This window comes from Elephas maximus, chromosome 7, assembly GCF_024166365.1.
Source record: "Elephas maximus indicus isolate mEleMax1 chromosome 7, mEleMax1 primary haplotype, whole genome shotgun sequence".
Lineage (NCBI taxonomy): Eukaryota > Metazoa > Chordata > Mammalia > Proboscidea > Elephantidae > Elephas > Elephas maximus.
Genome location: NC_064825.1, coordinates 59,008,416 through 59,033,065, shown reverse-complemented (window position 1 = coordinate 59,033,065; position 24,650 = coordinate 59,008,416). Strand labels below are relative to the sequence as shown.

The 24,650-nt window shown below is 40.2% G+C and overlaps 1 protein-coding gene across 1 annotated transcript; it reads right to left on the bottom strand.

Annotated features, from left to right (window-relative positions):
- Positions 1-491: 491 nt before the first annotated feature.
- Positions 492-1,448, bottom strand: LOC126079267 (olfactory receptor 56B4-like). The gene has a single exon (XM_049890189.1). It carries the CDS (start codon positions 1,446-1,448, stop codon positions 492-494), a length of 957 nt encoding a protein of 318 aa, XP_049746146.1.
- Positions 1,449-24,650: the final 23,202 nt, after the last annotated feature.

The window sequence follows — 24,650 nt, the reverse complement described above, 5'->3', positions numbered from 1 at the left end:
AATATCTGAATACATCTTTAAGCAGCAAAATCTAGTGCTCTAGTTCCATATAACCATACGCCCTAAACATAATGACATAAAACAACTCTTTTATTGCTTTGTAGATTCTTTGTGTCAAAAATTGAAAAAGGGCACAGTATGGATGGCTTGCTTTTACTGCACAATGTTTATAGCCTCAGCTTGGAGGACTCAAACAGTTGAGGCTGATCAGATGGGTGGAGGCTGGAATATTTTAAATGTCTCATCTTGGGTGGCATCAACAGTCAGGGACATTTTGTTTTTCTGCTCTTACCTAGTCACCTATTTTCTAGGTAATAGGAAATTTCATTGTAGTTTTAGTATGCATATTTTGATTAGTAAAGCTGACAGTTTCACAATTTTCTTGATCTTTTTTTTCGTAGTAAGAGGTGAAAGCAGAATCACAGCTCAGAAGTATTGAGAACAAAACCCCTGTGCTTTCCTAAAGTCTTCATGGTCTCCTACAGCTGGAGTTACTTGGTGGACCCATCTTCACCCAGTCTAAGTAGTCTCTGGAAGCCCAGTCTGAGCTCCTGCATCCTGAGTGCATAGACCATGGGGTTGAGTGCAGGAGGGATGACATTGTGCAGCACGTTGAGGAGCACAGGGATGAGGAGAACTTTTTTCTCTGCTAGATGTGTGACAGACAGCACAATGATACCTGAGTAGTAAAAGAGGATGAGGATGAGGTGGGAGCTGCAGGTGTTGAGAGCTTTGGACATTGCTTCTGCTGAGTTCAGCCTCAGCACAGAGCGGAGGACTAGAGCATAGGAAGAAAAGACCAGAGCCATATCACTTCCAATCAGGATCCATGCTAAGACCAGTTGATAAAATTTGTTCACAGTAATGTCATCACAAGCTAGGCTGATAACTCCCAAGTTAGAGCAGAGGCAGTGCTCAATCTCATTCCTGGAGCAGTAGTGTCGCTGAGCAGCCAGGACAGGCACTGGGATGGTTAACAGGGCACTCCTGAGCACCATGAACCCTGTGACTTTGACCACAAAAGCTTCAGTAATTATGGAGGGGTATCGGAGCGGGTGACAGATGGCTACATATCTGTCCACTGCCATGCAGAGGAAGATGCCAGATTCCATGCCGAAGAAGCAGTGGATGGCATAGATTTGAGCAAAACACTCAGGGAGGCTGATGGCCTTGGAGTCAAACCAGAAGATGGCTAGAATCTTGGGCATGATAGTGGTGGCCAGACCAATATCTACCACTGCCAATATTCCCAGAAAATGGTACATGGGCTCGTGTAGTGTGGGCTCATGTTGGATGGTGATCATGATGAGGAGATTGGCACCAAGAGCTAAGAGGTAGAGTAGAGCCAGGGGCAGGGTGAGCCAGTGCTGCCAATTGTGAATGCCTGGGAGACCCATCAGGATGAATTGGGAAACCTGATGGCTGGAACTGTTGGTGGAGGTGAGCATGGCACAGGTGCTCTACTCTCAGTTTCTGTCCTTAAAACTGAAAGAGGAAGAAAGTTGTGTTTGAAAGCGCAGCTTAAGACCCTGATTAGAGACCACCCTCTAATGACCCAGTTCCTTTTGTTCATGACTGACCCTAAAATTTTCTTTGAGACATTCCACAGAGGAGCAGCAAAGAAAGCCCATATAAGTTTTAAATAGAAAGGTTGAAATAGGTATTTGTCATCTTCACCCATATGTCTAATAAACCAAATCAAAACCAAACCCACTGCCATTGAGTTGATTCCAACTCATAGCGACCCTATAGAACAGAGTAGAACTGCCCCATAGAGTTTTACCAAGGAGCACCTGGTGGATTCGAACTGCAGACCTCTTGGTTAGCAGCAATAGCACTTAACCACTACAGCACCAGGGTTTCCATATGTCTAATAAGCAGGTCCAAATCTATCAACAATAATTTTACTACTAACAGATAGCAAATACTAATATTTGGTTTATACTTCCATTTTTCTGGTTTATTTTTAAGCAGTTTATGTCATTATATAGAGATACATTTTTATTTTACCTTTGTCTCTAAACAGTATATTCTAAGATAGAAAGTAAGTACTCAGTAAAAAATTGTTGAATGGATGAGTAAATGAATGGAAGACTTACCAATATCATTAAAAACTATTTGTAATCTTAATTTTAATGGCTGTCTTATATTTTTATTTCTTTATTCTATAATTTACTGACCAATATGATGCTATTATTTTTGCCAGCTATTCACATTATTTACTTTGAATAGAATTTCAAGTAATACAAAACTCATATATATAGATGGCATAACCATATTTAACTTTTATTTTTAATAGTGTTTCAATTTTAAGATGTATGTAAAAATTCAAATAAAATGAAAAAATACAAACAATGGAAAGATCGCCCATGCTTGAACCTCCTAAGTTCTTTTTCTTTTCACCAGAAGCATCCAGTAATATCAGTTTCTTGAGGATCCTTCCAGAGATAGCTTTTGCATGGACAAGAATATATGTGTATATTTCCCCATAGAAGACAAAAACAAATGTTAGCATATTAATTATATCCTTGTTTTCTTTCCTTTCCTTTCTTTTTTAACTGAATTATTTTAGAGTGGGTTCCACATCAGCATGTATAGGTATGCCTGATTGTTGTGCTGCAAGATTTTCTACATACAATAGGGGAGATTCTTACTAATAACTTCAAATAATTGTTTTTTAAATAAAAAAGACTGGTTGCAGTTTTTTTGGATATTATGTTAAACATATAAATCAGTTATGGTCTTTACACTATTGACTCTTTCCATTACACCATTATCTCCATTTAGAAATCTCATGCATTTTCCTTGACATCATGAGTCTCACAATTAAAAAAAAAAATTTTATATATATTATTTCTAGATATTTAAAAAATTTTTTCCATTATTACTTTTCCCCCTTTATATTTTCTAGCTAGTTATTGCTGCTTAAGAAATTCTCTGATTTTTATTTTTAAAGCATACTCCAAAATACAGTTTTTTATAGTACTACACTTTTTTTTTTTTTTACACTTGCCAAAGCTAAGAGCTTTTCAGTAAGTTCTCCTTGGATTTTTTCTTTTTTTAGTAAAACATCTTACTTACCATTACAATAACTTTGAGTCCTTATTTTACATCTTCTTAAAATGTTTAGAATTTTCAAAACAATGTAAAAGAACCGTGAGAGTCAGCATCCTTATTTGGCTCTGAATTTTAAAGAGGCTCTAGAGTTCTGTCTTAAGTGTGGTATTGGCTACTGCTTTTTTGATAAATCATCTTTATGAATTTAGGTAATTTGACATGAACGTTTAGCTCCCAATTGAAAATAAAATCAGAAATGAGTAAGTTCAATGAGTATTTCTTTTCAGGAGTCTTGGGTCCACAATGTAAAATGAAAGCTCTTCTGATTTCCTCAGTCCCTTGGAGCCCTGGTGGTGCAGTGGTTAGGAGCTCGACTGTTAACCAGAAGGTTGGCAGCTCGAATTCGCCAGCCCCTACTTGGAAACTTTTCGGGGCAGTTCTGCTCTTGTCTATAGGGTCACTATGAGTCAGAATCGACTGGATGTCAATGGTTTTGGTTTGGTTTTTGGTTCAGCATTTACAGCGCCTCCTCTGGGTCAGGTCTCATGAGTTGGGGCTTTAGCTGCACTTTCCTATGGTAGGGACTTCCATTCTTAAATGTCCAGGGGAGAGGTCATTCTCTTTCTTATCAGTTGTTCTCCAGTCCTCAGGTCTTTGTCTCTGCACAGGTGAAGATCTTGAGGGAAAACAGGGCCAGAGTAGGAAGAATCAAACCAAGGAAGCACACTGAGAAAACCAAGGATGGAGGAGAGAGGCAAAGACAACCAGGACAGAGATCTAGAAACACAGAACAAGGAAACTGCCTCCTCCCCCTCACCTTTGGCCCCTTGGTTACTCCCCACAGAAATGTCCAGGAGAGATCCTTTCCAAATGGAACCGTCTTCTGTAGCTGCTTCTGTTCTATTGGCTATAACTCTTTTATGTTTTTGTTGCTGAGAGAACATGTCTGCCTCTCCCCTGGGGCCTGGGCTATTGTACAAATTGGAGCCCTGAGATGACCTGGACCTTCTTTGCTACTCCCTAGGTCCTCCATGAGCCTCTCTCTAATCTTTTTCCTGAATGCACAAGCCTTGGTGATTTTACACTGCAGCCCCAAATGGATTCCATTGATCTTAGAGGTGCACCAAGCTCAGCTTAGGCAACAGAGTACTCAGCCCCCACTCTCATGGGAAGCACTATTAGATGGGCAGCTCTGTGGTGCTGAAGGTTTAGGAAGAGGTGTCCCTCCTCCTGTTTTAGTCCCTGAATGCCTGCCCTTCCCACTCTAACACCCAGGCCTCCCTTCAGCCTCTTTAGGGAATATAATGCAGCAGTTGTACCTCTTCTGCTTTATGTTTTTCTCATCTATATTTTTTTTATATAAAAAATACAGAAGCCTCCTTGGCTAGATATCTTCTGTTTGCTCCTCCAGATCTATTTCTCAGAGATGTTAAAGTCTATGAGCTCTCCTGCCCTCTGGGAGGCTGAAAGGCTGGTGGTCTGGGGAGAGGCACCTCAAATGAAAGCCTAGTGATCTGCTTCTAAAAGGTCACATCCTTGAAAACCTGATGGAGTGCAGTTCCATTCTGCACACTAGAAGTCACCACGAGTCACAGCTGATTTGATGGCAACTAATTTTTTTTTTTTAATGACGACAGCAGATTCCAAGGAAAAGGTCAGCAGTTCTAATTCACCATCTGCTCCTTGGATACCCTATGGGGCAGTTGTACTCTGTCCTATAGGGTCGCTTTGAGTTGGAATTGATTCATTGGCAATGGGTTTCATTTTGTTTGGAATAACCACAACAGGATATAACAAAGTTACAAACCAAAAATACAGTCAAATTGGCTTTTATATTTGCCCATGAATGTATCTTTACTGGACATCTTTATTTCTTCATATGGCTTCAAGTTGCTGTCTAGTGTCCTTCTATTACAACTAAAGGAACTCCCTTTAGCATTTCTTGGAGAGTAATAGAAGGAAAAACAATAGAAAAAACTCCACCTCTTGCAGTCTTTGTGGATTGGTCCTGCACTGGGGCACTCCTTCGACACTTAGGCTTACAAAGAACCTACACATCAGCTTGAGGTGAAAGTTTAGGATTTCCTCAGGTCTTTTCTGGACATAGGTCGTCACTGGTTGACGCAAATGTTTGCAATAAAATACTAACCTAAAAGCTGGCTATTTGAACACACCCAGCAGAGTTGTAGGAGAAAGCCTGGCAGTCTACTTCCATAAAGATTACAGCTAAGAAAACCCTATGGAGCAGTCTTACTTTTTTTTTTTTTTCCACAATGTCATTACCATCGTTTTATTACTCTTAATATTTGGTGTATTTTTCAACATTATTACATTTATATATGCTTATAAAAATACAAAAACGATATGTAGTGGTATCTAACTTACCTTTCTCACTTAACAATATTGTGTAACTGTTACCGAAAGAAGGTTCTTGCCTCTCATTGGTCAAGAATGAGCAGGTAAGGCCCGTAGTTTTCCACACAAGCAAAGCTTTCTTGAGAGGTTTGCAAGCAGAGGCAGGAGGGCCTAGAGCAATGCTTACCCTCATCTCCCAGAACAAAAGAGGGCCTGAGTTTTTAGAAGTTCTTCGGAGGGAAAAGAGTCATGTTTATTCATAGGCACAGGCGGGGATATGTTAACTACGGTGCACACGCAGCAGCTTTCCAAGATGGCTCCTGTCCTGGAGGCCTCTGGGATTCGTAGCAGGATTTATTATAGGGTGTTGCGCCTGCACAGTCTCTCGTTCCCCGGGTTCAATTCCCCGGCTGGGGCTGCAGTCCCTCACTGCACCTGGTGGAAGGTCACACAGCGGTCATGGGTGGATGTTCTGTGCATGTCCCTCAGCCTGGTTTTCTCCAGCTGCTTCTGAAAGTCAACTTTAAAGCAGTTTGCAGACTATTTTTAGATACTCTGCCCCATCATTCTGGGGAATGGATTTCTGTGCCCTGGCCCATTTCTCTTACTTTGCAGATTTGGGTGCCCCTCTGCTCTCTGTTTTACTCTCTAGGTTCCACACTCAACCCCCTATTACCTCTCTGATACTATAGTCTATTTCTCTTTTACTTGCTTCTCCTCTAACCACAGCAGTCTCTTCGCTATTTCTCAGACAGGCACCCTTCGATCTCAGGGACTTTGCTCCCTGTCTTATAACCATGCGTTTGTGTTAATAAATATAGATCCACATTGTAATTTTTAGTGGCTGCATAAAATGAGTGTATTACAATTTATTTAACCAGATTCTTAATTTTTTAATGTTGAAATTATTTCCAGTTTTTCAGTAATAATAATGAGTAGAACTTATTGAATGCTTGGAGGGGGAATGGTGGTTCAGTGGTAAAATTTTTGCTTTCCATGTGGGAGACCCAGGTTTAATTCCCAGCCAATGCACCTCAAGCGTATCCACACCAGTCTGCCCGCGGAAGTTTGCGTGTGGCCATGATGCTGAACAGGTTTCAGCAGGGCTTGCAGACTACGAAGGGCTAAGAAGAAAGGTCTGGTGATCTGAAAGATTAGCCAGTGAAAACACCATGCATCACAAGGGTCCAATCACTTGTGTATGGGGTCCCCATGTGTCAGGGGCCAACTTGACAGCAGCTAACAGCAACCTTAATATTTTGATTCTTTTTTCTAGAAGTTGTATCTTTCTTTTGGTTTTCTTTAGCATGTTTAGACTTATGATAAACAATTGGTAGTGTTTCACTTATAAGAATTAAGCTTATAATATGTTAAAATATTAAATTTGCTAGATTTGCTTTGAGTTGTTTGTTTATTGTTACTTTTGTAAGTTTTTTTTTTATTAATTTTTATTGAGTTTCAAGTGAACGTTTACAAATCAAGTTAGACTGTCACAAAAAAGTTTATATACACCTTACTCCGTACTCCCACTTGCTCTCCCCCTAATGAGTCAGCCCTTCCAGTCTCTCCTTTCCTGACAATTTTGCCAGCTTCCAACTCTCTCTATCCTCTCATCCCCTCTCCAGACAGGAGATGCCAACACAGTCTCAAGTGTCCACCTGATACAAATAGCTCACTCTTCATCAGCATCTCTCTCCTACCCGCTGTCCAGACCCTTTCATGTCTGATGAGTTGTCTTCGGGAATGGTTCCTGTCCTGGGCCAACAGAAGGTTTGGGGACCATGACCGCCGGGATTCCTCTAGTCTCAGTCAGACCATTAAGTATGGTCTTTTTGTGAGAATTTGGGGTCTGCTTCCCATTGATCTCCTGCTCCCTCAGGGGTTCTCTGTTGTGCTCCCTGTCAGGGCAGTCATCGGTTGTGGCTGGGCACCAACAAGTTCTTCTGGTCTCAGGATGATGTAGGTCTCTGGTTCATGTGGCCCTTTCTCTCTGTTGGTCTCTTAGTAATCGTGTGACTTTGGTGTTCTTCATTCTCCTTGGATCCGGGTGGGTTGAGAACAATTGATGCATCATAGATGGCCGCTTGTTAGCATTTAAGACCCCAGACGCCACATTTCAAAGTGGGATGCAGAATGTTTTCATAATAGAATTATTTTGCCAATTGACTTAGAAGTCCCCTCAAACCATGTTCCCCAGACCCCTGCCCCTGCTCCACTGACCTTTGACGCATTCAGTTTATCCCGGAAACTTCTTTGCTTTTGGTCCAGTCCAGTTGAGCTGACCTCCCATGTATTGAGTATTGTCCTTCCCTTCACCTAAAGCAGTTCTTATCTACTAACTAATCAGTAAAAAACCGCTCTCCTACCCTCCCTCCCCCCCGCCCCGTGACCACAAAAGTATGTGTTCTTCTCAGTTAATACTATTTCTCAAGATCTTATAATAGTGGTCTTATACAATATTTGTCTTTTTGCCTCTGACTAATTTCGCTCAGCATAATGCCTTCCAGGTTCCTCCATGTTATAAAATATTTCACAGATTCGTCACTGTTCATTATCGATGCGTAGTATTCCATTGTGTGAATATACCACAATTTATTTACCCATTCATCCGTTGATGGACACCTTGGTTGCTTCCAGCTTTTTGCTATTGTAAACAGAGCTGCAATAAACATGGGTGTGCATATATCTGTTTGTGTGAAGGCTCTTATTTCTCTAGGGTATATTCCGCGGAGTGGGATTTCTGGGTTGTATGGTAGTTCTATTTCTATCTTTTTAATATAACGCCAGATAGATTTCCAAAGTGGTTGTACCATTTGACATTCCCACCAGCAGGGTATAAGAGTTCCAATCTCTCCGCAGCCTCTCCAACATTTATTATTTTGTGTTTTTTGGATTAATGCCAGCCTTGTTGGTGTGAGATGGAATCTCATCGTAGTTTTAATTTGCATTTCTCTAATGGCTAATGATCGGGAGCATTTTCTCATGTATCTGTTGGCTGCCTGAATATCTTCTTTAGTGAAGTGTGTGTTCATATCCTTTGCCCACTTCTTGATTGGGTTGTTTGTCTTTTTGTGGTTGAGTTTTAACAGAATCATATAGGTTTTAGAGATCGGAGATGTCATAGCTGAAAATTCTTTCCCAGTCTGTAGGTGGTCTTTTTACTCTTTTGGTGAAGTCTTTAGATAAGCATAGGTGTTTGATTTTTAGGAGATCCCAGTTATCTGGTTTCTCTTCGTCATTTTTGGTAATGTTTTGTATTCTGTTTATGCCTTGTATTAGGGCTCCTAAGGTTGTCCCTATTTTTTCTTCCCTGATCTTTATTGTTTTAGTCTTTATGTTTAGGTCTTTGATCCACTTGGAGTTAGTTTTTGTGCATGGTGTGAGGTATGGGTCCTGTTTCATTTTTTTGCAAATGGATATCCAGTTATGCCAGCACCATTTGTTAAAAAGACTATCTTTTCCCCGATTAAATGACACTGGGCCTTTGTCAAATATCAGCTGCTCATATGTGGATGGATTTATATCTGGGTTCTCAATTCTGTTCCATTGGTCTATGTGCCTGTTGTTGTACCAGTACCAGGCTGTTTTGACTACTGTGGCTGTATAATAGGCTCTGAAATCAGGTAGAGTGGGGCCTCCCACTTTCTTTTTCTTTTTCAGTAATGCTTTACTTATCCGAGGCTTCTTTCCCTTCCATATGAAGTTGGTGATTTGTTTCTCCATCATATTAAAAAATGTCATTGGAATTTGGATCGGAAGTGCATTGTATGTATAGATGGCTTTTGGTAGAATAGACATTTTTGCTATGTTAAGTCTTCCTATCCATGAGCAAGGTATGTTTTTCCACTTAAGTATGTCCTTTTTAGTTTCTTGTAGTAGTACTTTGTAGTTTTCTTTGTATAGGTCTTTTACATCTTTGGTAAGATTTATTCCTAAGTATTTTATCTTCTTGGGGGCTACAGTGAATGGTATTGATTTGGTTATTTCCTCTTCGATGTTCTTTTTGTTTATGTAGAGGAATCCAAGTGATTTTTGTATGTTTATCTTATAACCTGAGACTCTGCCAAACTCTTCTATTAGTTTCAGTAGTTTTCTGGAGGATTCCTTAGGGTTTTCTGTGTATAAGATCATGGCAGATAGAGATAATTTTACTTCCTCCTTGCCAATCCGGATACCCTTTATTTCTTTGTCTAGCCTAATTGCTTTGGCTAGGACCTCTGGCACAATGTTGAATAAGAGCGGTGATAAAGGGCATCCTTGTCTGGTTCCCGTTCTCAAGGGAAATGCTTTCAGGCTCTCTCCATTTAGAGTGATGTTGGCTGTTGGCTTTGTATAGATGCCCTTTATTATGTTGAGGAATTTTCCTTCAATTCCTATTTTGGTGAGAGTTTTTATCATTAATGGGTGTTGGACTTTGTCAAATGCCTTTTCTGCATCAATTGATAAGATCATGTGGTTTTTGTCTTTTGTTTTATTTATATGGTGGATTACATGAATGGTTTTTCTAATATTAAACCAGCCTTGCATACCTGGTATAAATCCCACTTGGTCATGGTGGATTAATTTTTTGATATGTTGTTGAATTCTACTGGCTAGAATTTTGTTGAGGATTTTTGTGTCTATGTTCATGAGGAATATAGGTCTGTAATTTTCTTTTTTTGTGATGTCTTTACCTGGTTTTGGTATCAGGGAAATGGTGGCTTTATAGAATGAGTTAGGTAGTATTCCGTCATTTTCTATGCTTTGAAATACCTTTAGTAGTAGTGGTGTTAACACTTCTCTGAAAGTTTGGTAGAACTCTGCAGTAAACCCATCCGGGCCAGGGCTTTTTTTTTGTTGGGAGTTTTTTTTGTGTGTGTTTATTTGTGGTACTTTAGATAAAGGGTTACAGAACATAGTTTCTTATTAAACAGTTAGTACACATATTGTTTTATAACATTGGTTAACAAACCCATGACATGTCAACACTCTCTCTTCTCAACTTTGGGTTCCCTATTACCAGCTTTCCTGTCTGTTCCTGCCTTCTTCTCCTTGCCCCTGGGCTGTTGTGCCCCTTTAGTCTCATTTTCTTTTATGGACCTGTTTAATCCTTGTCTAAGGGATGAACTTCAGGAATGACTTCATTACGGAGCTAAAAGGGTGTTTGGAAGCCATACTCTAGGGGTGCCTCCAGTCTCTGTCAGACCAGTAAGTCTGGTCTTTTTTTACGAGTTTGAATTTTGTGCTACATTTTTCTCCGGCTTTGTCCAGGATCCTCTATTGTGATCCCTGTCAGAGCAGTCAGTGGTGGTAGCCAGACATCATCTAGCTGTACTGGACTCAAGTCTGGTTGGGAGTTTTTTGATTACCGTTTCAATCTCTTTTTTTGTTATGGGTCTAGTTGTTCTACTTCTCATTGCGTTAGTTTTGGTAGGTAGTGTTTTTCTAGGAATTCTTCCATTTCTTCTAGGCTTGCAAATTTGTTAGAGCACAATTTTTTGTAATAAACTGATATGATTCTTTTAATTTCAGTTGGGTCTGTTGTGATGTGGGCCATCTCGTTTCTTGGGTTATTTGTTTCCTTTCCTGTATTTCTTTAGTCAATCTAGCCAATGGTTTATCAATTTTGTTAATTTTTTTGAAGAACCACCTTTGGCTTTGCTAATTCTTTCAATTGTTTTTCTGTTCTCTAATTCATTTAGTTCAGCTCTAATTTTTATTATTTGTTTTCTTCTGGTGCCTGATGGATTCTTTTGTTGCTCACTTTCTATTTGTTCAAGTTGTAGGGACAGTTCTCTGATTTTGGCTCTTTCCTCTTTTTATATGTGTGCATTTATCGATATAAATTGGCCTCTGAGCACTGCTTTTGCTGTGTTCCAGAGGTTTTGATAGGAAGTATTTTCATTCTCGTTGCAGTCTATGAATTTCTTTATTCCCTCCTTAATGTCTTTTATAACCCAGTCTTTTTTCAGGAGGGTATTGTTCAGTTTCCAAGAATTTGATTTCCTTTCCCTAATTTTTCCGTTATTGATTTCCACTTTTATGGCCTTGTGGTCTGAGAAGATGCTTTGTAATATTTCGATGTTTTGGATTCTGCAAAGATTTGTTTTATGACCTAATATGTGGTCTCTTCTAGAGAATGTTCCATGTGGGCTAGGAAAAAAAAAAGGATCCTTTGCAGCATTTGGGTGGAGAGTTCTGTATAAGTCAATGAGGTCAAGTTGGTTGATTGTTGTAATTAGATCTTCCGTGTCTCTATTGAGCTTCTTACTGGATGTCCTGTCCTTCTCTGAAAGTGGTGTGTTGAAGTCTCCTACTATAATTGTGGAGGTGTCTATCTCACTTTCCAGTTCTGTTAAAATTTGATTTATGTATCTTGCAGCCCTGTCATTGGGTGCATAAATATTTAATATGGTTATGTCTTCCTGGTCAATTGTCCCTTTTATCATTATGTAGTGTCCTTCTTTATCCTTTGTGGTGGATTTAAGTCTAAAGTCTATTTTGTCAGGAATTAATATTGCTACTCTTCTTTTTTGCTTATTGTTTGCTTGATATATTTTTTTTTTCCATCCTTTTTTTTTTTTTTTGAGTTTTAGTTTGTTTGTGTCTCTAAGTCTAAGGTGTGTCTCTTGTAGGCAGCATATAGACGGATCGTGTTTCTTTATCCAGTCCGAGACTCTCTGTCTCTTTATTGGTGCATTTAGTCCATTTACATTCCGCATAATTATAGATAAATAAGTGTTTAGTGTTGTCATTTTGATGCCTTTTTATGTGTGTTGTTGACAATTTCATTTTTCCACTTACTCTTTTGTGCTGAGACGTTTTTCTTTGTAAATTGTGTGTTCCTCATTTTCATAGTATTTGACTTTATGTTTGCTGAGTAGTTACGTTTTTCTTAGTTTTTATTTTGAGTTATGGAGTTGTTATACCACTTTGTGGTTACCTTAATATTTACCCCTATTTTTCTAAGTAAAAACCTAACTTGTATTGTCCTATATCGCCTTGTATCCCTCTCCATATGGCAGTTCTATGCCACCTGTATTTAGTCCCTCTTTTTGATTATTGTTATCTTTTACATATTGACTTCAATGATTCCCTGTTATGAGCATTTTTTTTTTTTTAAATAATCTTAATTTGTTTTTGTGATTTCCCTATTTGAGTTGATACCAGGATGTTCTGTTCTGTGACCTTGTGTTGTGCTGGTATCTGATATTATTGGTTTTCTGACCAATTTCCTTTAGTATTTCTTGTAGCTTTGGTTTGGTTTTTGCAAATTCTCTAAGCTTGTGTTTATCTGTAAATATCTTAATTTCACCTTCATATTTCAGAGAGAGTTTTGCTGGATATATGATCCTTGGCTGGCGTTTTTCTCCTTCAGTGCTCTGTATATGTCATCCAATTGCCTTCTAGCCTGCATGGTTTCTGCTGAGTAGTCTGAAATTATTCTTATTTATTCTCCCTTGAAGGAGACCTTTCTTTTCTCCATGGCTGCTTTTAAAATTTTCTGTTTATCTTTGGTTTTGGCGAGTTTGATGATAATATGTCTTGGTGTTTCTCTTTTTGGATCAATCTTAAATGGGGTTCGATGAGCATCTTGGATAGATATCCTTTCGTCTTTCATGATGTCAGGGAAGTTTTCTGTCAGCAGATCTTCAACTATTCTCTCTGTGTTTTCTGTCCTCCCTCCCTGTTCTGGGACTCCAATCACACGCAAGTTATCCTTCTTGATAGAGTCCCACATGATTCTTAGGGTTTCTTCATTTTTTTTAATTCTTTCATCTGATTTTTTTTTCAACTATGTTGGTGTTAATTCCCTGGTCCTCCAGATTTCCCAGTCTGCATTCTAATTGCTCGAGTCCGCTCCTCTGACTTCCTATTGCTTTGTCTAATTCTGTAATTTTTTTGTTAATCTTTTGGATTTCTGAATGCTGTCTCTCTATGGATTCTTGCAACTTATTAATTTTTCCACTATGTTCTTGAATAATCTTTTTGAGTTCTTTAACTGTTTTATCAGTGTGTTCCTTGGCTTTTTCTGCAGTTTGCCTTATTTCATTTCTGAGGTCCTCCCTGATGTCTTGAAGCATTCTGTAATTTAGTTTTTTATATTCTGTATCTGATAATTCCAGGATTGTATCTTCATTTGGGAAAGATTTTGATTCTTTTTTTGGGGGGGTTGTAGAAGCAGTCATGGTCTGCTTCTTTATGTGGTTTGATATAGACTGCTGTCTCCGAGCCATCACTAAGATATTGTAGTGATTTATTCTATATTTGCTCACTGAGTCTTATCTTGTTTTGTTTTCTTTCAATACACATGGATGGGCTACTAGATTGTTCTGTCTTGATTGTTGTAGCCCTTGACCCACTTATGACCTATTACCAGCTGCTCTGGGCTGTTACCAGATATATATGTCTGAGTCCATTCACTATTCTTGAGTAGAATCTGATTTGGGGTCATCAAGTGTGTGATGCACCCTGTCACCTATCCACCTTGAGAAGTAGTGGTGATAGTTGTGTGCACCAGATTCTAGTAGCAGCTGGGGTTCACACTCCAGCAGGGGCAGGATGCTGACAGGCTTCCCCCAAGTGTCAGTGAGGTAGGTGTGTCTCTATTCCTAAAGCACCTTGGTGAGTGGGCTCTGCAGCTGTATCTTAGGCCCCCAATGCAAGTACCTCTATCAGTCATACTTTTCAATGTGTGAGGTCACCATGAGTTGGAATTGACTCAAAGGTCAGGGGCTTTTGGTTTAGTTTTTGAACCTGAGTTTTGTCCTGAGGGAGCCCTGGTGGTATAGTAGTTAAGAGCTATGGCAGCAAACCAAAAGCTTTCAGCAGTTCAAATCCACCAGCTGCTCCTTGGAAACCCTATGGAGCAGTTGTACTCTGTCCTATGAGTACAAATCTACTGGACTGCAACAAGTTTTATTCTTTGTTTGTTTTTTGTCCTGGCTTTCTAAATTTCCCACACGGGTGCTTTCGAATGTCCCAACTTCCCAAAGACATTCTCTTCTTGCTCCTTGACCTTAGCCCTAAGCATTCTTTTTAAAAAAAAAAAAAAATTATTTTTCTTGTTGTTGTTGAGGATATACACAGCAAAAACATACATTTGCACAATGTTGAGTGTTCCTATCCATGAGCATGGTATGTTTTCCATTTACCTAGGTTTCTTGCTGTAGTGTTTTGTAGTTTTCTTTGTATATGTCTTTTATGTCCCTAGCAGCCCTGGTGGCAAAGTGGTTACAGTGATCGACTGCTAATGGAAAGATGGCTCCATGGGAGAAAGATGTGGCAGTCTGCTTCTGTAGAGATTTACAGCTTTGAAAATCCTAGGGGGTCCCTATGATTTGGAAGTGACTTGATGGCAGCGAGTTTTGATTTATGTCCCTGGTTTTTTGTTTTTTTTTTAAGTCTTTCTAAGGATGTAAAAATGTCGTGGAGGCAGTGTCTGACCTCCTCCAACCCCACAACAGGGAAGGAGAACCAAGATCCACAGCCCAAGGCTGATTCTTATGAGGCAGAGGTCAGACATGCCCTCTCTCTCCACCATTTTTACCAAGTCTGACACCAACCGTCCCTCTCACAGCAGTTTGCTTCTCTGCTGGGTTCCATAATTCATTGCAATGTCCATACAGAACTCAAAGACCATACTCACTATTATGAGATTTATTGTAAGGGAAGTAACAGTTACAATTCCAGCTCAGGAACACTCAGGATACAGTTCTTTCATCAGGACAGCCTCTTCCCAACCGAGCTCACAGGCCTGCCTCCCCTTGGTCCCAGGCCCCTGCCCAAAGGCACTCAGTTTTCTCTTTCCATAGGCTGGTAAGCCCACCGCATTGTCTCCTGCTGCCAGTTCTCTCCTGCTATCACTTCTCACCATCTTCAGGGTTATAACTTGCTCTCTGTCTCGGTCTTCTGCTTCCAGGGTTTTCTCAGCACAGGGATCCCAGGTCCAGAGGATGTGCTCTCTGCTTCTGGCTGTTCTTCCTTGGTAGTGGTAGGAACCTCCTCTCGTCTCTGGAATTGACTAGTAAGGGAAAACTGACCAATCCCCTTGGTAGGCTTCAATTACCCTATCACACAGTCACACCCAATCACTTGGGTGAGAGTTAAGAGACCATGGCTAGAAAGGCCACATGTGAAAGTAATTAATCGCACCACAAGGGGGTATTAGAAATGGTATCATTTTCCTGATTTCCTTTTTGAAGTTGTCTTTGTTGGCGTATAAGAATCCAACTAATTTTTGTATATTGATCTTGTATTCTGCTACTCTGCTAATTCCTTCTACGAGTTCCAGTAGTTTTCTTGTGGAATCTTTGGGACTCTATGTATAGGATCATAACACTTGCAAATAGGGATAGTTTTATTTTTCTTTCCAATTTGGAGAACTTTTATTTCTTTTTCTTACCTTGTTGTTCTGCCTAGGACTTCTAGTCCAATGTTAAACAGGAGTGGCGATAAACGGCATCCTTGTGTTGTTCCTGTTCTCAAGGGGAATGATTTCAGCCTCTCTCCATTGAGAATGAGGTTGGCTGTTGGTTTTGTATAGATGACCTTTATTATATTGAGAAATTTCCCTTCTATTTAAATTTTGGAAACCCTGGTGGCATAGTGGTTAAGTGATTAAGTGCTACAGCTGCTAACCAAAAGGTTGGCAGTTTGAATCCACCAGGCACAGCTTGGAAACTCTATGGAGCAGCTCTACTCTGTTCTATAGGGTCGCTAGGAGTCAGGATTGATTTGACGGCAAAGGTGTTTTTTTTTTTCTATTTTATTGAGAGTTTATCAGTTGGTTTTCAGCAAGGTGTTATTCAGTTTCAATATATTTGATTCTTTTTCCTTGCTTTTCCTGTTAATGATTTCTGGTTTTATGACGTTGTGAACTGGGAGAATGCTTTTTATTATTTTGATATTTTGGATTTTATTGAGGATGTTTTGTGGCCTTTTTTTTTTTTAATTGAAGTTTGCTTTCTGGTCTATTTTGGAAATTGTTCGATGTGTGTTGGAAAAGAATGTATACTTTGCGCCTGTTGGGTGGAGAGTTCCATATATATCTATGAGGTCAAGTTGGTTGATTGTGGCCTTTAGATCTTCTGTATCTTTGTTGAGTTTCTTTCTAGATGTTCTGTTTTTCACTGAGAGTGGAGTGTTGAAATCTCCTACTATTATTGCAGAACTGTCTATTTCTCTCCTCAGTGGAGTCAGAGTTAGTTTCATGTATTTTGGAGCCCTGTCATGGGTTGTGTAGATATTTATTAAGGTTATGTCTTTTTGATGTATTATCTGTTTAATCATTAAATAATATCTTTCCTGTAAAAAGTGGATTTTGCCTCAAAGTCTGTTTTATCTGTGATTGCCACTCCTGCTCTTTTTTGGGTACTGGTTGCTTAATACATTTTTTTCCATTCTTTGATTTGTAATATAACAGTGTCTTTGTGTCTAATGTGTATCTCTTGTATATAGGATATTGATGGGTCATGTTTTTTAATCTATCCTGCCACTCTCTGTCTTTTTATGGGTGCATTTAAACCATTTACATTCAGTGTGGTTATTGATCTTCTGTTGCCGTTGAGTTAGTTCTGACTCATAGCAAACCTATAGGACAGAGTAGAACCACCCCATAGGGTTTCCAAGGAGTGGCTGGTGGATTCGTACTGCTGACCCTTTGGTTAGCAGCCGAACTCTTAACCAGTGTGCTACCAGGGCTTCATTGATAGGTATGAGTATTGCTGTCATATTGTTGTGCTTTTTGGGGGGGGCGTGCTGACATTTTCTTTGTTCCTGTTACTTTCCCGTGCTGAGTTCTTTTTGTTTGTGGATTTTCCTTTCTTTTGTTTCGTTATCACAGATTTCATGTTTACTGAGTCTGTATGTCTTTCTCCCTCTAGAACTGGGTTAGTACTCTTAGCAGCTGCTGCTCCTCAATGGATGATCTGAATCTGGGTACTGGCCATACCAAGCCTTCCTATATAGCCTGTGTTGATCTCTCTTTTTCTGACAAGGGATTATCATTCTCAAAACACGCAGGTCTAACTAAGTCCTGAGGTATAAATTTCATGTGTTCTTGCTTCTCCTTTTGCCCCATAAAACATTATTTTTCCCCAAAGAGAATTTCTTCCTGAATTTGAAGAATCCATGAAGAATCATGCATGACATCTCAAGTCTTCTCCTCTGAAGATGAACACATTCAGCTTTTCCCATACTTTTTTAACCCAATGTAATGATTAAATTCTTCATAGCCTTTAATGTCCTCCCATGGATTAATCTGGCAGCATTGTCAGGAGTCGTTTTGCTTATTGAGTTGAGGGCCAAATGTCAAGTGGTTAGTTAAGAAGGGCCAGAGTTGGTAAGTAATTTTTACCAAGTTCAGATAACATGTGAATGGCAATACCTGCAGGTCATAGCTCCAGTCTTGGCCTGGTTTTCTACCTATCGTTTCAAGTATAGGCACAAGGAACATTTTCCATTTTCTGTAGCCTTGTTCTACTTTCTAATTAATGCTCCACCCTTCCTCTCTTGTTCCACCTATCTTACTTGAGGTCTTCTATGGTAATGTTCTATGCTGGTCCTGGGGATGCCTCTTTCTAGCTCCTGTCTTCTCCTTCACCTTACCTGGATCAGATCTTTCTGGGTCATCAATCCAAGATGGTTCTATTCCCCATGACTGGAAGCCTCTCCTTGCTTCTGGCTGCAGGGCCTTGGCTCTCTTCTTGACAAGGCAACCTGGAGTATGCTGTTCAAAATATTCCCTGCTGAGGATGTTCTCTGGGGCCCTAATAAGAGGAAGACATTTGTTAGAACTTTGTTTGAAGAGAAGGGAGAGGTACTAATTGGTGCCTAGGCAGTAGTAACTTCATCCTGGGTCCCTACAGGCAATGCCTGAAAAGGTGCCCATTAACCACCCCATTCTTAGAACTTGGCTGGTAGCTTAAATTCTCATTCCCCTGTAGGGAAATCACTGAAGATCTCTGATGAATATATGTTAAGAGTAGGCCCAAAGAAGAGGATTACATACAGGTTTTATTCACAAATTAACTTTCTCCTGATCTTCCCAGAACCGGACAATTTGATAGTCTGTCTGGGCTAGAATTGCATGCTTTCAATGCAACTAGGGAAAATCAGTCATATAGACAATATTGCATCAGTTGTATCTGGAACTTTGTTTTTATATGGACACAGACATGTGTGGGATCGAGTGTGTGAGAATTCCTCACCCCAAAGCAGCAAACGTTCTTCTAGTCCTGCATCAGCAGTAGATTATTTGGAAGGCTGTTCCTCTCTGAAGCTGACATTGTGAATGATGGGAGCATTTATAGAGGCAATTAAATCTTGAGTTCCAGATTCATCAGGTTTTTAGACCCCCTTTTCTCCTTTTATTTACTTCCCTAATAGAGGTAGAGGACCTAAACCTATCATGTCACAGTGTTCCTTGAGGCAAAAAGATAGAAGAAGGAATATTTACTGGTTCCTGAGGGAATAGTTGGGACACCAGATATAACTTCTTCTTACAGTGCTGTGAAGACACCATTATGACCCACAAGGCATGGTGGTGTGGGGCTTCTTAAAGATGGGTTGCTTAGAGGGTAATTTGAAGCAAGTACTCAGGTCATTAGAGCCACATTTCTTCTTCTTCTTTTTAATTGTACTTTAGATGAAGTTTTACAGAACAAACTAGTTTCTACTTAAGCTTTTAGTATGCATATTGTTTTCTCACATTGATTGCCAATCCCACAACATGTCAACGATCTCCCCTTGGGTTCCCTATTACCAGATTTCCTGCCCCCTCTTGTCTTCTCTTCCTTGCCCCTGGGCTGCTGTGCCCATTTAGTCTTGTTTTGTTATGGGTCTGTCTAATCTTTGTCTGAAGGGTGAACCTCCGGAGTCACTTTATTACTGAGCTGATAGGATGTCCAGGGGCCACGCTCTTGGGATTTCTCCAGTCTCTGTCAGACCAGTAGGTCTGTACTTTTTTTTTTTTTTAATGTGAGTTATAGTTTGTTCTACATTTTTCTCCAGTTCTGTCCAGGACCCTCTATTGTGACCCCGATCAGAGCGGTTGGTGATGGTAGCTGGGTACCACCTACTTGTGCAAGATTCAGTTTGGTAGAGGCTGTAGTGCTTGTGGTCCATTAGCCGTTTGGACTAACTTTTCCCTTTGTGTCTTTGATTTTATTCATTTTCCCTTGCTTCAGATGGGGTGAGACCAGTGGAGTATCTTAGATGGTTGCTCACAAGCTTTTAAGACCTCAGACACTACTTATCAAAGTAGAATGTAGAACATTTTCTTTATAAATTATATTATGCCAATTGATCTAGATGTTCCCTGAGACCATGGTCCTCACAGCTCTCAGCCCAGTGATTTGGTCCCTCAGGGAGTTTCGCTGTGTCGATGGAGCTTCATGACCTTGCCTTGGACGAGTTGTGCTGGCTTCCGCAGTATTGCGTACTGTCTTACCCTTCATCAAAGTTACCACTTATCTATTATCTATTTAGTGTTTTCTCATCCCCACCCCTCCTCTCCCTAGTAATCATCAAAGATTGTTTCTTTTTGTGTATAAACCTTTTCATGAGTTTTTATAGTAGTGGTCTCATACAATATTTGTCCTTTTGAGATTGGCTTATATCACTCAGCGCAATGCCCTCCAGATTCATCCATGTTGTGAGATTCTTTGCATATTCATCATTGTTCTTTTTCATTGCATAGTACCCTATAGTTTATCTATTCATCTGTGATGGGCATCTAGGTTGTTTCCTTCTTCTTCTATTTTGAACAATGTTGCAATGAACATGGGTGTGCATTTGTCTATTGGTGTGATGGCTCTTATTTCTCCAGGATATATTCCTAGGAATGAGGTCATATGGTATGGATCATATGGTATTTCTATTTCTAGCTTTTTAAGGAAACGGCATTTTGTTTTCCAAAATGGTAGTCCCATTTTGCATTCCCACCAGCAGTGCCTAAGAGTTGCAATTTCCCCACAGCCTCTCTAACTTTTGTTATTTTCTGTTTTTTTTTTATTTGTGCCAGTAATGCCAGGGTGAGATGGTATCTCATTGTTGTTTTGATTTACATTTCTCTAATGGCTAGTAATCTCGACCATTTTCTCATGTGTCTGTTAGCAGCTTGAATGTCTTCTTTGGTGAAATGTCTGTTCATATCATTTGCTCATTTTTTAATTGAATTATTTGTCTTTTTATTGTAGAGGTGTTAGATTTTCCTGTACATTTTAGATATTAGAACCTCGTGGATTTGACATACCCCAATTTTTTTCCCAGCCTGTAGGTTCTGTTTTCACTCTTTTGGTAAAATCTTTTGATGAGCATAAGTGTTTAATTTTTAGAAGATACCAACTATCTAGCTTATCTTCTGGAGGTTGTGTGTTGTTTGTTATGGTTTGTATCCTGTTAGTACTGTGTGCTAGGTACGGCCTCTAGCATTGATCCTATTTTTTCTTCTATGGTTTTTATAGTTTTGGGTTTTATATTTAGATCTTTGATCCTTTTTGAATTAGTTTTTTTTTTGTATGAGGTGAGGTACGGGTCCTGTTTCATTTTTTTGCAGATAGACTTCCAGGTTTGTCCGCACCATTTGTTAAAAAGACTGTCTTTTCTCCATTTGATGGACTTTGGTCCCTTGTCCAAGATCAGGTGACTGTAGATGGATGGATTTATATCTGGGTTCTCAATTCTGTCCCATTGGCCAGTGTGTCTGTCATTGTACCTGTACCAGTAGAAACACATTTCTTGACCTTTCTCCCCTCCCCAAATCACATCCTAGTGCTCTTGAGGGAAGCAATGTGTTATTGCAAGGGAGGATGGGACCAAGGTGGGGAGAGGATATGGTATTTTGGGCTTGGTTGTTACAGGTTACTATTATACATCATTCACTAATGAGAAGACTGCATCTGGCCATCTTTTTCCAAATGAAATGTGTTGTATCTCAATGACTGAAATTTCTGTTTTCTCAACCCTGGCTCCTAATGCAGCATTTAGTTCTGACAATTCCGTGGCTCCAATACTTCTACTCCTCCTTCTTTCAAAATTTGGTAAAGAATTTTCACACATTTGATTCTTACAATGATCTTGTGAGGTTAAGTTTTAGTGCACTCATGTTACGTGTGAGGAAACTAAGCTTTGGAAGTTGTTAAGTGCTTTGCAGAAGGTTGCACAGATGACATATGGCAAAAATAGTCCCTGAAACTAAGACTTCGACTCCTGGTCCAGAGTTTATTCCATGTCACTAGAACTACAAGGTCCACTCATCTCTCCCATCCTCCCAGGCCTCACACTTTCTTCTGTCATCACATAGTCTCCTTAGCAGCTGTGGCTGAAGGTATGCAAAATAATTACATGGTTGCCTCTTGGATGGAAAAGCAAAACTTCCTTAACCATTTCAAAACTGTGCTGTTTTTTCTTTCTTGGACCATGCATCCTGGCTGACTTCTACCCCTTTCCTTCATGCTTAGAGACCTCTTCTTGATGTAATTGAGGCTCTAAGGTCAACCTTGCTGCACCTTTTCTGCCTGGACTGTGAATCACTTTCCTTTCGCTCCAAGCCCTCTCAGACTCTAGGGCCAGGTATCTATGTGTCCTTGTGTTTGTTTCTCACATTAGAGGATTGTGGTCCTGGAGGAGTTGGAGTATTTTGGGCAGACAGGTAAATCAGCCCTGCTATTTGATATCCTGTGCTGCCCAACTCTAGCCACATGACCTTGATGTTCTTCCTTAGATCTGCAACAGCCACTGCTAACACAGAGACGGGATAATAATATCCTAGCTTGGGGGTTATTGGATATGATCCCTGGTCTTCTCCTGTCGCTGAATAGAGCTGCAATCATGGGCAATTTACTTCTTTCTAGAACTCATTTTTCTAATTCATGATATTAGTTGGCACAATAGATGTTGGAGATGTGAGTAATTTTGTACACTTCTTAGTATGTTAACCTGAAAAGAGGAGCTTGAGTGCACATCTTCTCATTTTTTTTCTTTTTTGGAACATCTAATAGAAGATTTTGAGTTGGTAGATATTTAATAAATATCTATTGACTGAATGAATAAATGAGGCTTCCCACCAGTTGTGAATGAAATACTTGTTGACTGGATGAATGAAAGGACTGTACTGCTTGAAGCATTGTTCCCCAGGAGAATATGGTCACCTGGGTGGAGTGGTAGCTGCTTTAGTCAGACTTAGCACCAAAGGAAGGGTCTACCTGATGATGGGGAGATGTGATAGCAGAGGCCTGAGCCAATTACATTGAGAACTTGCTGGAATGGAATGTTAAGGAGACTCTGTTTCTCCTGTACTTGCTTTGGACCCTAGGTGGGTGTCTTTGGGCCTGTCAAAATTCTTTGGAGAAGAAACAGAGTGTTTCCTCTGAGGCAGGTGGGCTTTTCATGTTATGTAGAGTTCTCCAAAAACAGACTCAGAAATATTGCACATAGAATGTTTATTGGGGGGTGTACCGGGCAACAATATCTGTCAGAAAGTGAGGGGAGCAGGATGAAGCAAAGAAGTTCAATTGCGATGCATTAGCCCCAGAGGTCTCCGCTGACTGATAGGGAGTACTTGAGCTGAGATGGCTCTTCAGTGTTGCCCCAGGTTGAAGAAAGGGGGTTGAGTCTTGGTATTCCTACTCTGAGCAGTAACTGGGCTCGAAAGAAGGAAAAGTAATCTTGGGGGAGGCAGATCTCTTAGGCCAAGGGAGACTGACTCGTTACGAGCTTTCAACATCCAGCACTCCTGCAGCTGGAACAATGAGCACGTTAAACCACAGTTTCCATCCAAGAACTCATTGAGTCCCAAGCTTGTTCTGTAAAAATAAGAAGTCTGGGCTCACAGAGCAGTGTGACACATGAGGTTTCCCAGCACAACCATCAGGATACACTCACTTAGGAGTGATGAACTATGCTGGACAGAGGTGGGTCACCCATTCAAGTGAAGCTACCATTTCTGCTCTGCCTTTCCTGTCCAGTCACCCATGTCTGGAGGCTTTAGCCTCAGCGCTATGTGCCTCTGGTCAGTCAGGATGTTAGCTTAGGTGCTGTCCAGGCTTGTCTGTGAATCCAGTGGGACCTGCCAACTACCACTAATGGCTGGCTTGCCCAGGGCCTTGTTCACAGTCACCAGCACTGTCTTGAGGAAGTACCAACAATGGACTGAACTTCCTGTGTGAAGATGACAAAACCAGCTGTGAGGTGGTCCATGAGATTTCAGGTGTGGAAAATGTGGTCAGTTTTGAGACTTGTGACTTGAGGGAAGATTATTGACAACTGATTTTTACTTTTGCCACAGCTCTTGTGATGGTAATTATTTTTTGGCTTGGCTAGTGTGGCACTGAGTCCCCCAGTCACTCTAGTCTGACACATTTTAGTAGTTGTAAGCTGGTTTCTTCCAACTCTGAGTAGCTGGTGTCTCTAGGTCTGGTTTCTCAAAATTAACCCTTCCTCTTCCATTTTTTGTTTTTTTTTCTTCCATACCTCTTAGTGTTTACCATTTAGATCACACATTGCTGTAAACTTACCTGTGAGATTGTAGACACCTACCAGTCCCATTTAACTTTCACAGCTGTTTGAGACATTCACAGGAGCATTTAGCATGGTCCTAGGTTACATCTTCACCATCACATATGGCACATGTAGATACAGCAGACTAGTCTCTTTTCCCCAAGTCTTACCTGAGCCAGTACTCATGCTTCATATCTTTGGAAAACTTGTGCACAGACTTTGGGTGATGTGTTTGATTTCCTCTTTGACATTCAGAGATTGCTGTTCGGCCCTTCTGAATCAGAAGTCCTCTTCATCAGTGTTACTCATAAGTTAGGGCAGAAGGTCATCATGGAGATCGAACTGGGGATTGAGGATGTTCTTGGGACAGAGCAGGGAGGGCTATTGTGGAACTCTCCTGAGTGTGGAAATATTCTTTTCCAAGTTCTCTCTGTGTTCATGAGTCTCATTTAAGACTGATGCTGGACTTTAAAAATGCCACCCTCAGAGGCAGCCCAGATACCAGGAAAACACTTCCTCTCTCTGAGGCATATTTTACTGGTTTTCTTTGAGTCTAACTTTTGTCACCTGGGGTCCTGCCTCTGAGTTCTTGGTTTCTGTTTCCCTTACTCCTACTAGGTCATTATTATGTCCTCCCCTAATCTCTCTCTCTCTCTCTGCATCCCTGTATCTCCCTTTTTACCACTACCTAGTAGAGTTTTTTTTTTAGAGTATGGGACATTGTAAAGGAGATTAAGGGGAGAGAGACAGGCCACAGC

Coding starts and splice junctions, on each gene's coding strand:
- LOC126079267 (XM_049890189.1), bottom strand. CDS start 1,448: ATGCTCACCTCCACCAACAGTTCCAGCCATCAGGTTTCCCAATTCATC.